Raw genomic sequence first — 15,988 nt, 5'->3', positions numbered from 1 at the left:
CTCCTCCTCTTCTTCTTCTTCTTCTTCTTCTTCTTCTTCTTCTTCTTCTTTCCTTCTCCTCCTCCTCCTCCTCCTCCTTCTTCTTCTAATTTAGTACAGGGGCTGGGATGAGAGATTTAAGAAAAGAATTCTCTTTCTAGTGACAGGGAACTTAGGGAGCAGCTGAACAAGATTCATGGGAGGGAGTCTACCAGCAAATTCGAATCTTTTTCTGGAGATTGGACGTCTCTACTGGCAAAACTGAGAGAGGTCACCAGGTTCACATTCTGTGTCTCCCTTGCCTCTATATAAGGCAGACACCCCACTCTGGTGATTTTAATTTTGTCCTTAATATATTCACCTATTAAATGCCTACTATGTGTGATGGAATAGACTGAACACAAAGAATACCAGGGTAGAGAAAACATTCTAAAACAAAAGTACAAGCTAGTGGAGGAGATAGAAGCATACAGAAATAATGTAAGGGAGTACAGAGAAGAATAGAGGAAATTCTGGGCATGTGATAAGTCACTCATTGTAATTTCTCAAGAGCAAAGTAGGGTCATTGCCCTTGCAAGCACGGGGTTTAGAAGTGGACTGAGCTGACAGCCACTGGTGTTCTCTTACAGAAATCAAGATGGCCAAAGTTCCTGACTTGTTTGAAGACCTAAAGAACTGTTACAGGTAAGAAAGGCAGTCTTCCTCTTTTGATTCGATAAGGGGCTCAAGGTTCCTTTGACTCCAACTAAGAAATAATGTGACTGGCCAGGGGCTAGGCTAGCAGAGACTATGGTGCTATCCACTGATCCTGAAGTCCTAGAGGGCAGAGAAGACCTAGGAACACCAGCCATCCATTGTGCTAAAAGAGTATTTCATTGGCAGGAAAACATGGAAATTGTAGAAAATATTTTTGAGGTATACTGAATCCTACATAATTGTATATTAACATCAACTTAGGCACTCCAAAGACTTTGTGTGTTATGAATCAGCAGTGGGTTTTAATGAGCTGTTTGAGAGAGAATCTGTTCTCAGTAGAGCCTGTTCCCAGTCACCAGAAGGAAACAGCCCTTGGGCACACGAATTCACACCCACAGTCACTTTACCCTGAGACAAACGACAAAAGAGCAGAGAGCTGGAACTCTAGAACATTTTTAACTACTATGATGTTCTTGTTGTTTACAATTAATGCTAATGCTAACAAGGCTACAACCTGTGAAATGTTAAGTCTTCTGTAGTGAGTACACGGGAGCAGCGTGTGACCGAGCACGCCTGTGGTACGTCAGAAGATTTTCTCCTCTTTCAAAGAGCTTAATGAAGTCTTCCCTGGAGCTCAGTTAAGGCTCTGATTTCTTAGTCATGCCTGATTTTTATAGAGCACAAAGCTGTTCTAATAATTACTAATTTCAAGTTAGTGATAAATGAATTACTATGTGTGTAGTAGACATGAATGTACAGAAGTCTTTAACTTTTCAAAGAGTAATGATCATGTGTGTGTGTGTGTTCATGTGTGTGTTTGTTCATGTACTCAGTTACTATAGAGCTTATTTTCACCCTAACAGGAACCAAGTTCTCCTAAGGATGATGGATTATCTCTTAGAGATCCACTAAAACTCATTACTGTGTTTGACTGTTTGAACTCAATGGTGCCTATGCCTAAATCAGTTTTTAGGACTACTATCTGTGTTACCCAAAGTTAATGTGGCTGTTAAGATATGACACCCACTGACCACAGTAAAGTAGTGGACAAAAATACAGTCTCATTATATGTTTTTTGACAGTGAAAATGAAGACTACAGTTCCGCCATTGACCATCTCTCTCTGAATCAGGTAAGTACATGATTAGCATTCTTATTCATCTGGGTTCTCTTTTTCTTCCTTTTTTTCCCACACTAGTTCACCTACCAGAAAAGCACAACGAGAACTGAGTAGTACATACTTATGTCTCACCCCCACTAGAGATATACATACATTTACTCCTTATAAATGAGATCACTTGGTTCTTCATACTAGTAGTTAAATGGCATTCTTCCTGTTCATTGGCTCTTTCATAACAGAGAACTATCTGAAGCCCTAAGAACAGGGCTAGGTTCCTTCAAAATGTTAATTTTGTCCTCCCTAGCCAGTTGCTTCAGCCCACCTCACCTGGGGTCTGTCTCCTAACAGACTAGAGGCTAGAGATAACCAGATAGCCCACAGAGCTGAGGTTGAGGAGCCAAGCCAAGAGAAAGTAAATATGTTACACACACTCACCAAGTTATGTTGTTTTGTGTATCTGTAATACTAGCTTTAAAAGCTACTTCCAGAAGAACAGCCATACTAAAGGCATCCATGAGAGCTTAGAATCAAGGGAGACCACCTTCTGCAGATGTTTAAGTCCCAAGCATGTATGCATTCTCAAATGACTTTAAATCATATCTAGGTGACCTAACAATACCTGCCACAACACAGATGCTATGGAAATAATTCTTATGCTTATGAAGTAATGATTAGATTATTTAGGAAATAAAAATGCACATGTTCAGTATAGATGTCATTTATTTCTAGAAAATATTTTGAATCTTAATATTGGTTGAATCTGGGGATGCAGGCAGGCAAAACAGAGGGCTGAATGTATTTTCTAAAATATTTTGAGCACTCTCAATTAGATGTTAGACCTCTTAATAGAAGGATCTGACTTACCAAGATTCCATATTAATCTATTTCATTAAAATGTTTTATTTTTGAGCCTAGAGATGGGTAAAAATACCTTCCTCTCAAAAAAAAAAAATCACATGGTTTCAGGAAAATCCAAGCAAGGAAAAGGAAGGAATGCAGTGGGAAAGGAAGGAAGGACAGTGGGAGGATGCTTAGAAGGAAGGGAGGGAGGAAGGAAGGAAGCACAATGGGGACCACTCTCACTAAGCCTGCAGGATAGAGATCCTACTTAACAATCTCATCTCAAGGGCATAGATAACCTCTCAGATTCCACTTTTCCTCCTTACAGAAATCCTTCTATGATGCAAGCTATGGCTCACTTCATGAGACTTGCACAGATCAGTTTGTATCTCTGAGAACCTCTGAAACATCAAAGATGTCCAACTTCACCTTCAAGGAGAGCCGGATGACAGTATCAACAACGTCAAGCAATGGGAAGATTCTGAAGAAGAGACGGCTGAGTTTCAGTGAGACCTTCACTGAAGATGACCTGGAGTCCATAACCAATGATCTGGAAGGTAAGGAGTAAAACATGAGATCAAATTTTTCAGTTTTAAGTAAGTGGTAGAATGGAGTGGAAAGAAAATAAAGCCTCGGACCAAAATAACAACCGAATGTTAGCTCAATAACTATAAGGGAAAGGTCAGCAGCAGCCTGTTTCTAAACACTTACTCAAGGACTCCTTTCTTGGCTATACTGCAAAGGTCATGTAAAGGTCTTCTGTTGGAGAGAAAGCAGCGTGGTTCATTAGCTCATGACCTCTGCTAGCTGCCACCGCCTTAGTCATGCTCCTTAATCTCTCTGGGCTTCAGTTCCCCATACTGTGAGTAGAGATGACCAAGTCTTACACCTCACTGGGTTCCTGTAAAGATTAAATAAGCCCATATTTCAAAACATTCAGACTACAATTATGCCTAGTGTGACATCACCACCCAAGAATCATCAACCATTGTTACTACTCCCATTGTCTTTGTAAATGCTACAACACTACTAATTTATTAATGGCTTCACTCTCTCTAAGCTCCAAAACAAACCTCCACTCTCCTTTTACATACGAGGGGAAGACTCAGTCTCTAAGTGGGAAGCCCTCAGTTATTTCAACCCACTCTGACTATGAGAACCCTAAATTTTTCTTTCATATCTTTGCTAGACATTCCTCCACAGGAAACACAGACCAAGTACTCAAGTTAATATAAAACCTAGACAACTATACCTCTCTGCCTAGAATATTTTAAAATAAAGTGTAAGAGAAAATATTATGTCCACTTTGTCACCCAGATTTTAGCCCTACCAACAGCACAGAATGTTTCCTTAGTCTTTTCTGCATACAGGTGCCCAGGGGAGCAAACATGGCCCATGCTGTTATGGTATATACTACACACAATCCCATAGCCAGCTTTTTTCATTTAATATATTACAGGCATTTTTCAGAGCACACTTTTCAGCACTGGAGTAACACTGACTATAGATTTCAATTTCTCTCACCATCCACTTCCTTAGAACAGCATACTAGAGGTGAAACTAGTCAGAACCTGGGAACTAGTGAGGCTACTTATATATCTACTTTCCAAGGTAGACTTGTGCCTTTGATCATATCTATATGTATATGTGTGTGACATATGTATTATTTATAGAGAATGGTGACATACTGTGATGGGTAGATTTTAGCATCTTTACTTTTACCTTAGCATATACTCATCTGAAAATATAGATTGAGAATATTGGTAGCCTTCCTTGTCACTTGGGAACTTGCTACCAGGCCCAAACCTGGTGGTTCATACTTCTAATCCCAGTGGGAAGGAGATGCAGGAGAATCTTTGTGAGTTCAAGTCTATTCTTGTCGGTCAAGTGAATCCCAAGCCTGCCAGGGCTCCATAATGAGACCCTGTAGGAAAAAAAAAAAGAAAAGAAAAGAAACAAACAAACAAAAATGGCTAACAAAAATGTTAACATTTCTCAAAAACTTTTTTTTAAAAAGTAAAAGATGAATTGATTTACAGAAGAAAAGCCAATAGTACAACCCCCAGGTAGGATCAAGCCTTCTGGTGTCTAGTTTCAACTCTGGTGTTCCACTTGGATTAGCTACCCTCCAGTCCCTCTCAGAGCATGTCTTATGCTTGTACTGGCATGTGTATGTCATCTAGGTTTGTAACTAGGCGGTAACCTGAACTTTTGGTAATGATTTTAGAGACCATCCAACCCAGATCAGCACCTTACACCTACCAGAGTGATTTGAGATACAAACTGATGAAGCTCGTCAGGCAGAAGTTTGTCATGAATGATTCCCTCAACCAAACTATATATCAGGATGTGGACAAACACTATCTCAGCACTACTTGGTTAAATGACCTGCAACAGGAAGGTAATGATCAGTCTGTCACTCTCCCCCCACCCCGCCCCCAAGTTTCATTGCCTCTTTCAAACTTTCTGTTTTCAAAGCACAGAGTTATCTACATCCCTGGCTTTGCACAATTCTTCTAGAACAGAACGAAGTACTCCATTCCCACAGTGTATTCCTGGAAAGGACAGAATATGTGTTCCAAAAGACAGCTCACTACTCCAGAGCAGATAGCTTCCTGATGTGCCTTCTCCTTGCTGCTTACAGACATTCCCTATCCTAATTGTTTTTATTTTTAAAAAAGATTTATTTATTTATTTACTTATTATATGTAAGTACACTGTAGCTGTCTTCAGACACTTTTTCTTCTCGCTCCGGGCCACTTGGCCCCAAAGATTTATTTATTATATGTAAGTACACTGTAGCTGTCTTCAGACACTTTTTCTTCTCGCTCCGGGCCACTTGGCCCCAAAGATTTATTTATTATATGTAAGTACACTGTAGCTGTCTTCAGACACTTTTTCTTCTCGCTCCGGGCCACTTGGCCCCAAAGATTTATTTATTATATGTAAGTACACTGTAGCTGCCTTCAGAAGCACCAGAAGAGGGCATCAGATCTCATTACTGATGGTTGTGAGCCACTATGTGGTTGGTGGGATTTGAACTCAGAACCTTCAGAAGAGTAGTCAGTGCTCTGAACCGCTGAGCCATCTCTCCAGGCCCCCTATCCTAATTTTAAAGAAGAGAAAAACTGAGCATCACAGATATTTAATGGAGCGAGCAGGGAGCAGTCAGTCCCTATCTGTTAAGAGAACCTGATGATCAGAATTACAGCTAGCGTTCATCTAGGAAGAACTTTTCTTAACTTTGATAAAGTAACAAGAAAGCCAAAAGTCCTTAACTGCCATGGGATCTGAGGGATGGAATTCCATGCCCAATATTTCTTGTTACACAGACCCAGTTTCCATAATAAACCTGTTTTAGATGCAGAATACATCATCAATATACAAAATTTTTTAAAAGACCCACAAAAGGAACTCCTTATAAGCAGGCAGCGTTCTTTCTGAATAGAGATACTGTGCACACTTCAGTTAACAGGCTTTCTATGACTTTTGCAAATTATTGTGTATTCTATTCCCTACTTATCTCACATGATTTCCTCCACATACTGACTTAGTAATAATATTTTCTAGGCCCCCACACTCTTTCTTTTTGGTGCTAGATATCAAAACCAAGCCATACACACAGTAAGCACACTCAGTCACTGACCACAACCTCTGTCTCTATCGCTCCTACTGTTTATTTACATTACATTTCTGGTGGTACCAGTCATTTTACTATGCTGGACGTGTGTGTGTGTATGTGTGTGTGAGAGAGAGAGAGAGATTCTTAGATCACTCCATTTTAAGCCACTAGGAACTCATAAACCAACAAATGTCAAAGTCTTATTCCACTATTGTAAACAGAAGAAATTCAGCAATAATTCGGTCCTTAAGCATTCTACTCAGATAGAAAGCTTTTATTTACCCACCTAGTAAGTGTAGAAGGCATTGTAAATGATACAGTAATGTGTAAAGCCCCACTCCTGAGCTCCACAAATAAATATGATGTATTCATTTACACCATAGTTGGGAGCTTAATCTTAAACATACATACACACACACACACACATTTGTCTCTATCTAAATCCCTCTTCTTATATAAATAAATAATAGTGTATTTACTTCCTTTCTGGCTCTTTCTTTGACAGTAAAATTTGACATGTATGCCTACTCGTCGGGAGGAGATGACTCTAAATATCCTGTTACTCTAAAAATCTCAGATTCACAACTGTTCGTGAGCGCTCAGGGAGAAGACCAGCCCGTGTTGCTGAAGGTCAGTTGGCTTCCATCTCAAACTTGTCCTCATTCACCTCCCACTGTTTGTGATCAATCACAGTAAGCAGATGTCCCTGCTAGGATGGCACAGTCTCCTTACAGCCAGCCACCACCAGCTCACCTTTCCTCCTTGACCCTATTTGCCTCCCATCCCAGAGCATCCATTTGTTCTGTTGATCTTTAAGATGACTTCCACCATCTGATTTACACAATACAGAGCACTGTGACAATGGAGCCAGACTCTGAAAATCTCAAATAAGCCCACGGAGATCCCAGAGGATTAACTGCTCCCTGGTTCACATGAAGCCAAGAGCTAAGAGCCACAATACTCAAACCTTAGCCTTCCCACTCCAGTGGTCCATTGATAATACTATTGTCTCTCATCTCATGCCCATATTCTCTGTGACCATCTCCCTCAAACATACACCCACACACCCACATTTTAGCATTAGACATTTTTACCATAGAGAAGAATGTAACTCTCATTCAGTAAATGTATAATCCAGTGCCTCCTGTCCTAAAATGTATGTGGGTGTCTGTATTTCTCTGTCAGAATCAAATGAAAGTATTATCTACTGAGTAGGGCAGTAGCTTCAGTGGCTTCATTCATGAATTCCTTCAACAAGCTATTAATTACTGAAAGTCTTCTATTTTTCTTTTTTTTTTGGTTGTGTTTGTTTGTTTGTTTGTTTGTTTGTTTGTTTGAGACAGGGTTTTTCTGTGTAGTCCTGGCTGTCCTGGAACTCACTCTGTAGACCAGGCTGGCGTCGAACTCAGAAATCTGCCTGCCTCTGCCTCCCAAGTGCTGGGATTAAAGGCGTGCACCACCATGCCCAGCTGTCTTCTATTTTTCAAGCACAGCATTAAAAACTATCTAGAGTGATGAGCCAAAATTCCTAACCTTATGGAATACAGTCCTCTAGTACAGTAGATAAGTCAAATAGACAACAACAAAGTAAGATGTTGGACAGAAAATGCACAAGACACTAAGACAGAAAAATGGAGGAGTGTTATTTAGAGGGAGGGACAAGAGCAGAACCCCCTGAGAGACAGACCAACTAATACAAGGTAGGGATGGGACATCCCAACAGAAGGATCTCAGTTCACATAAAGACCTGAGTTCCCTAGAGCTTCATGAACCCACAGGCCAGCTGCAAGTAACAGCGGAGCACTTTTGATCCTGGTCATTTGGTATACAGTTGAAAGCCACCAAAGGCTTTCAGAGGATGCAGGGTGCTAGTGTCATTTATATTTCTTAAATGGACAATAGTCCAGAACAAAAGCGCTAAAGAGAGCAGAGAGCCCAGCTGGGAAGTTGGAGAAGAAGCACAGTAGAAGAATACAGTGACCATGTAGACAGGAAGAGGATTGGGTAGTCATTTGGAGGTAGAATGACCAAAGGATGGGGGCAAAAGGGGGAGATGAAGAGGTTTGGATAGTACAGGTCTTGTTGAAAGTTCAAAGCCCAAAGGAAGCTAATCAGGCTGCTTTCTTAGATTTAAAAGAATACAAAAGGGGGGGGGGTCTCAACAACATGGAATCCGAAATATATTTTGCCATGGAGGTTATTATCAGGTGGTATTCATACTCAGAGGAAGAATACAGTCTAAAAGGGTTATCCCCAGAGCAGTCAGCTGCTCAGATCAGGGAAGCGGTGTGGAGTTCCCATTACCTGCTTTTGTGTGTATGTGCATGGTTTACTTTCAGATTGCAACCAAAATGCAGAGGTAGGCGTCATCCCATGCTCCACTGGTTTTGTAAAGGTTTAATTTGTATACTCAGGGGTCAGAATGTTTAGAAGTCTTACAATCTTCAGTGTTCAGACTTGATGAGAGTTCCCTGTGCCAGCATTAAAGACAGGATGTACACAGGCAGTGTTTCACCCCCACTTGTTTGGATTTAGGACATTCAGATATCATTGACAGTCTTCATGACTCACTGAGATTTCTCTCCAATTAACTAAGGTAATCAACTCTTACGGATCATCTGGACCATACATCAAATAGGCATGCAATAAATGCTTGATGAGTGACCAAATGAAAGAACCCAGATCACAGAGGCAGGCTCCAGAGTGCTGTTTCTCATGAAGTCCAGATACTGGAGGGTTGCCCTTCAGGGTTTTTTTTTTTTTTTTTTTTTTCCCAATGCCTTCTTATGCACTAACAGAATTCTATTCTGCTTGTCACAGGAGTTGCCAGAAACACCAAAACTCATCACAGGTAGTGAGACTGACCTCATTTTCTTCTGGAAAAGTATCAACTCTAAGAACTACTTCACATCAGCTGCTTATCCAGAGCTGTTTATCGCCACCAAAGAACAAAGTCGGGTGCACCTGGCACGGGGACTGCCCTCTATGACAGACTTCCAGATATCATAAAAGCAGCCTTATTTCGGGAGTCTATTCACTTGGGAAGTGCTGACAATCTGTATGTACCATGTACAGGAACCTTCTTCACCCTGAGTCACTTGCACAGCATGTGCTGAGTCTCTGTAATTCTAAATGAATGTTTACCCTCTTTGTAAGAGAAGAGCAAACCCTAGTGGAGCCACCCCGACATATGATACTATCTGTTATTTAAAGAGTACCCTATAGTTTGCTCAGTACTAATCATTTTAATTACTATTCTGCATGGCATTCTTAGGAGGATCAAAAAGACTCTACACATATTACAGATGGGTTAACAAAGGGATAAAACAACTGAAAAGCACACTCAATGCATTTGGAATATAAATTCACAGACCAATCTCACTGTGCACCTTCGGCTTCAAAATGCCAGTTGAGTAGGATAAAGGTATAAGAACTTAATGCTGTCATTTTCAAAAGGAAGGGGACAATAGCTACATCTTTCCTACCTCAGTGGGTTTTATTCCAGTGAGATCATTTGGATGAAATCCTCCTGTAACAGACCTCAAGAAGGAGACAGACTGTTGAATGTTATTTTTAAGTTATTTTATATATGTATTTATAAATATATTTATGATAATTATATTATTTATGGAACATCCTTAAATCCTCTGAGCTTGACAAGCATCCTCGCAGCAGGATTTTCTAGATGATCAATTAGATGTAGTTTCCTCTAGAGCACCATGCTACAGACGTTACACTTTTTCCACAGCCATGAAGCTCTCTGTACATTCTTGTACTTGGGAACCCTTTCATCATGCTCTTAATCTGTACTGTTTACTTTGTTCATCTAAAATGATAATTGAGTCAGTCTTTTTCCCTCCCGTCCTTAAAGCTGTCTGGGTATTCTTACATCATTCAGTCTCACCTATAACTAACACCAACCATCTAAAGATGGAAAGATCTTAACTGGACAACCACATCACTGTTACCCGAAGTTTCTTTTCTAGAATGTAATCAGTGTTTCCCCTGGATTCCAATTTTTTTTCAAACCACAGTGTCACGTAACTATCAACAATAACAATCAACTCATTATTATTAATCATAATTAAATAAAACAAGTTTGAGCTGATGTGTTTACTTGTTATCTTTTTTGTTTGGGTTTTGCACTGGGATGGTTTGGCTTTTGTTGTTGTTATGTTTTGTTGTGATGCAGTGGAGGGGTTTTTGTTATTTGTTGTCTTTATTACTTCACTGCCTAAAAGTTAGGGACAACTGGTCAGCACTCACGTAATTCACTAAAGTTAGCATCACCTTACAAAACCAGGATTCCACACAGCTCTAAAGGAGATGTCGCCATCAAATCCCTCCCCTCAGAGGTCAGGGAACCCTGCGGAAATGGAGACAGGAGTCGGGGAGACAGAAGGGATGTGAGGGGACACCAGGAGAACAAGGCCTTCTAAAATAACTGAGCAAAGCCCATATGCGTTCACAGAGCCTGAAGCAGCGGTCACAGGGCCTACACAGGTCTGCACAGGTTTCTGTACACACACTCTAGCTTTCAGTTTATGCTCTCATGGGACTCCTGAATGGAAATGAGTAAGCCTCTGATTCTTCTGCCTACTCTTGGAGCTCTTTCATTTTTCTGTTGGCATGGCTTGTCCAACTTATATATGATGGTTTCTGTTCCTTACTATATTTTGTTACATTTTGCTGTTTTCCCCCCAAAAAAAATGCATTTAAAAAAAAATTCAGGTTCCATAGCTTTTCTTTCTTTTTTGCTAGCTGCCAGTATTCACAGATAGATAGCACTGAAAATTATAATATTCCCAGGCTCAGTTAAAGGAACAATCCATATTCAGTACATGTGCATGCCGATGTAGATGTCCATACAAACTCACCATACAATGTGCCACCAAAACCAAGAAGTGGTTTTAGAGACAATACAGCAGGTTAGAAGCTGCTTTCCTGTGACCTGATGAAAAAGAAAGTCAGAACCAGGAGTGACAGACTCTATTTTAGAAAGGGGGGGGGGTGGAAAATCACAGAAACAATAATTAAACAGCTGAAATGTACAGTAACCCCTCACCCAAATTCCTGTACATAGCCCCGATAAGACGTGTTGAACTTTGGTGGTATCCAAGCTTTTGTCTGCCGTGGAATCTCTGTCTGCAGTAAGTAGCCATGTGTTACATCTCCTCAGGGAAAGTCTTGTCACACAAGTGGATGTCGGGATGTCAGACCCTACGGAGCTAGAGTTACAGGCAGTTATGTTATCTAATTTGGGTGCTGGGAACCAACTCTGGTGGCCTGCGAGAGCAGTGCGTGCTCCTTACCCCAGCCATCTCAGCCCTTTTTATCGTATTAAAAAGCAAAAACAAAAGCAAAAACTTTTGTGACCTTTTTTTATTCTCCTTCACTCACCTGATAATGTTTAGGTGTGCCGTGATAACCTTTCCCTTCTCTTTCCTTCATGATTTTTTTTTTTTCCTTTCTAGCAGGCCTTTGTTAGCATTTTAACTTTACCTTGTAGATGCTTTTCTGTTTAAATAAACTATTATGTTTCCATGTTTTATTTCCATTCTTAAATTTATATAATTTTGTTCTTTACATTTTCTATTAGGAAATCTTTGTTATTCTTTAAAAAAAAAAAAACTCTTCTAACCCCTTGCCCTTTTCTCTTCCCACCATAACATCCTTCTCCAATAAGAATCTTTTATGAGATTTGCTGCCTCATATGACTTTCGCGTTGGAAGAAGCGAAGAAGCAATTGACAGAAGAAGGGAAGAAGCAAAGAAGTGGAGCGGGGCAGAGGCTCCTGAGCTCCTGAGCTGAGCTGGAGATACCCTCCGCTGGGAACTGCAGTGCCTCGCTGACGAGGCTTCCTCTCAAAGCTGTGTGGTTCCTCGGCTCTGATGTCTCAGGGTGTCCTTCCACAGGAATACCTTCTCCCCTCAGAGCTGTGTGGTTTCTGGGTTTCCGAGTCTCAGGATGCCTTTCCAAGGGGACACTGTCCCACCTCAGCGCTGTGTGGTCCCTGGGCTCCTGTGTCTTAGGATGCCCTTCCCTTGAGACACTTTTGACAGATGGAGCCATTTTGACAGCTCCCGCGAGCTGCTCAGAGACTACACGGAGCTATGTCTTTTAAAGTTGTTTCTGTCCGGTATTCGGCTACAAGAATGAGAACAATAACTGATACGGGGCATTTTCATTTGGCATGCTATTATTTGCAGCCAAAGCCAGCCTAATAGACAGCACAGAGATTTAGGCTCCGGCTTGTTTCTCCCCGTTTCTTCAACTGTCACAACCGTCCTTAACCCAAATTTAGCTACAATAAGAGCCACTCCTCGGCCAGCCAGCCTCACCCACCGGCTCCCACCGCAGCAGCACCGCTGCGGAAGTGACCCAGCCACAGGGCGGGCCTTCTCAGAAACTCTCCAATCGCAGAGCCTCAGGGGAGGTCCCCAGTGGGAATCGCCGAGTGTCCATTTCCTGTTATCCCGCCCTCTCCGTCTTTCTATTGGCGAATTTCAAAGTCGCGGAAGCCAATAGGAGCGTCCAGACGAGCGCCCTGTTCTCGTACTAGAACAAGGCGCGCCCTTTGAAGGAAGAAACTGTCGCCGTAGAGCCATGGTGGGGCCCGGCCCCACTGCCAGCGCAGCCGCGGGTAAGTGTGGTCGGCAGCCTCCTGAAGCTGCCAGGCCTCCCCCGCCTGCTTCAGTCTCCCCCGAGCTCAGTTAGGTTAAGGACGCTGGACCCGGGTCACAGCGAGGAGCAGCGCGCTCCGTTGCCGCAGGGGGACACCCCTGCATTGCTTGTTATGGCCAAAACTTTGACAGCAACCAGGTGGCAGGTTCGGCCCCAGTCCGAGTCTCTGCAGGTTCACTGATAAAATGTGCGCTGTCTGGAGGTTGATTGATAAACTGTGGGCTGAGGCTTAAGGATGCTGTGAACCCTGGCCTCTGAGGGACCTGGAGCCCTTTCTACCTCTCCAGTATGCCCCTCCCCCGTGTCACCTTTGAGATGCACACTCTGTCCTCACTTATGGGCCTGTCGTTCTGCGGACCGTCCTAGGCACACAATTTGTAACTCAGGGGTTAAAAAAAAAGTCTTGATTCCAAATCCTGGCTTTGCTGCACATTAGTGGGTAAATTTAAGCCTGTCACTTCACCTGAGTTTCAAACAGCCAAATACCTCATAGGATTGATGGTTAGTGTAAACAGCTTAGTAAAGAGCTTGGCACCAGGCTGATACCGTTGGTATTGAAAGCAAGCATAACAGGACTGGTGACTTTATCGAAGCCAAAATAGCTACAGGGAAGTATCATATTTAAAGATATCAAGGGTTTTCTGTAACGTTTTTGGTGTTTGTCTGTGTCCATGTTTTACAGAAGAACGGTGGCAGAAGCTCCAGGAGTACCTGGCAGCCAAGGGAAAGCTAAAGGACCCCAACGCCAAGTGAGTTTACCTTCCCATAGTTACACTGGCTTTGTTGCCCCAGTTGCTAACAGCAATGAACGGACCAGCCCTTCTGTTTCCAGTCTGTTTGACTTGCATCATGGTGATCCTGTAATAACAAAAGGAGCATTTCAGTCCAGACATGATTTAAAAAACAAAACAAAACAAAAAACCAGCAACCCCTAGGCAGTGCTGTCTGTTGGCAGATATTTAAGCATTTTTTTTTTCCTAACAGTCTCCAAAGGAAGGAAGGCTCTACACTACACTGTTACCCACATCTCTGGAAGCTCTTCTGGTTCCTTCTTTCTCCTGGGAAAGTTGGTTCCCAGCAGCGCAGATTTTGACCAAAAAACTGGAGGGCATTTCTATGGTGTGTGCTTACGAAGACAGGAGAGTTGGTTATGGTCAGTCCACAATAGTGGCATGCCAACTTGTCCTTTGGTGTTCCCTGGGCATATATTTGAGGTGGACAGACATCCTTTGCTTTTCTCAGCACTGTACCATCTTTGCCCTGTTATTTCTCTCTCTTGCTTAGCATGGGTGTATTTGCCTCCCACTTGAGTAGCTCGGTTGGTGTGTGTATGCCGGAGGGGGATGTTGGGTGTCTTGCTCTCCACCTTATTCCCATAAGACCGGATTGCTCACTGAACGCAAAGCTCACTGCTTAGGTTAAGCAGGCTGGCCAGCACTCTCTCTCCCATGATCCACTCATCCCTGTCCCCTAGTGCCTAGGGTTAGAGGGATACTCACCATGCCTGATTGAATGTGGATGCTGGAGATCTTCCTAGCCCAGGTCATTTTACCTTGGGTTTTTCCTCACCTCTACTTCCTGGATTAAATGAACCAAAATTGTTTTCTCAACATACCCATAATGTCTCTCTCCTCCCTCCCTCTCTGTGTCTCCTTTTCTTCTCACTCCTCTTCTTCCTTCCTCTCTTCCTCCCCTCCCCTGTACTGTGAGTGGAACTCAGGGCCTGTCACATGCTAGACAGCAAGCACTCTGCCACTGACCTACATTCCCCAGACCTGTCTGTCACTCCTAATGCATAAAGATACAGGACTTACTAAGCTAGAGACGTGCCTGCCCCCTCATGCCTTCTCTCGTCCAAGTCTCTGTTAGACTTGGGATCTGGTCCATGGAGATGGAATCCTTCTAAACTGAGCTCTGTCCTATCTCTCCTTTTGTTTCACTAGCTAGATTTCAACTTCAGATTACATCCTCATAGGTATCAGAATCCCCAGATGTTCCATGAAATACAATAGTGTTTATGTGTAACCTATGTATATCATTATTATTATTATTATTAGATATTTTATTTATTTACATTTCAAATGTTATCCCCTTTCCTGATTCCCCACCCCCTCCAGAAATGTCCTATCCCATCTCTCCTTCTCCTGCTTCTATAAGGGTGTGCCCCCCACCCACCCACCCACTCCCAGCTCCCCGCCTTCTCATTCCCTACACTGGGACATCAAGCCTTTACGGGACCAAGGTCCTCTCCTCCCATTGATGCCTGACAAGTTCATCTTCTGCTACATATACGGCTGGAGCCATGGGTCCCTCCATGTGTACTCCTTGATTGGTGGTTTAGACCCTGGGAGCTCTGGTTGGTTGATATTATTGTTCTTCCTATGGAGTTGTAAACCCCCTCAATTCCTTCAATCCTTTCTCTAACTCCTCCATTGAGGACCCCATGATCAGTTCAGTAGTTGGCTGTGAGCATCCGCCTCTGTATATGTCAGGCTCTGGCAGAGCCTCTCAGGAGACAGCTACATCAGGCTCCTGTCAGCATATGCATATCCTTTTATAAACTTGAAATCATCTCTAAGCTACTTATGGTTCCCAGTACAATGTAAATGCCATGGAAATAGTCTGGCTTAGAGAATAAGGAAGCAAATCTACATGTTCAGTATGAATACAGTTTTATTTTTCATTTATATCTATATTTAATTTTAATATTTAAAGTATTTATATTGTTATTATATAAATATTTATATTAAATGCTTATATTTTATTTCTATTTCTTTATCAAATGTTGGTTAAAAATCCTAAGTGTGATACCCATGATCTAGAGAGTTTGTTTGGTTTGGGGGTTTTTTGTTTATTTGTTTGTTTGTTTGTTTTTGTTTTGTTTTTTTAATTAGGTATTTTCCTCATTTACATTTCCAATGCTATCCCAAAAGTCCCCCATACCCTCCCCCCCACTCCCCTACCCACCCACTCCCAGGACTTGACCCTGGCGTTCCCCTGTACTGGGGCATATAAAGTTTACACGACCAATGGGCCTCTCTTTGCAGT

At 42.2% G+C, this 15,988-nt stretch overlaps 2 protein-coding genes across 3 annotated transcripts in view; both read left to right on the top strand.

Annotated features, from left to right (window-relative positions):
- Il1a (interleukin 1 alpha) overlaps positions 1-10,364 on the top strand; it is a 10,624-nt gene extending 260 nt beyond the window's left edge. Inside the window, exons 2-7 of the mRNA XM_021156519.2 lie at positions 609-663; positions 1,758-1,806; positions 2,963-3,191; positions 4,862-5,035; positions 6,762-6,886; positions 9,077-10,364. Coding sequence (XP_021012178.1) covers positions 617-663; positions 1,758-1,806; positions 2,963-3,191; positions 4,862-5,035; positions 6,762-6,886; positions 9,077-9,265 — 813 coding nt within the window. The 5' untranslated portion in view covers positions 609-616 and the 3' untranslated portion in view covers positions 9,266-10,364. The remainder of the gene's footprint in view (positions 1-608; positions 664-1,757; positions 1,807-2,962; positions 3,192-4,861; positions 5,036-6,761; positions 6,887-9,076) is intronic.
- A 2,433-nt stretch (positions 10,365-12,797) lies between these two features.
- Ckap2l (cytoskeleton associated protein 2 like) overlaps positions 12,798-15,988 on the top strand; it is a 26,101-nt gene continuing 22,910 nt past the window's right edge. The window contains exons 1-2 of one of the 2 annotated variants that reach the window (XM_021153963.1): positions 12,798-12,899; positions 13,623-13,689. In XM_021153963.1, the coding sequence (XP_021009622.1) occupies positions 12,863-12,899; positions 13,623-13,689 (104 nt within the window). In that variant the 5' untranslated portion in view covers positions 12,798-12,862. The remainder of the gene's footprint in view (positions 12,900-13,622; positions 13,690-15,988) is intronic. The other variant, XM_021153970.1, reaches the window with a different exon arrangement.

This window comes from Mus caroli, chromosome 2 (assembly GCF_900094665.2).
Source record: "Mus caroli chromosome 2, CAROLI_EIJ_v1.1, whole genome shotgun sequence".
Lineage (NCBI taxonomy): Eukaryota > Metazoa > Chordata > Mammalia > Rodentia > Muridae > Mus > Mus caroli.
Note: the sequence above shows the minus strand (reverse complement) of the source record. Positions and strands in the feature narration are given on the sequence as shown.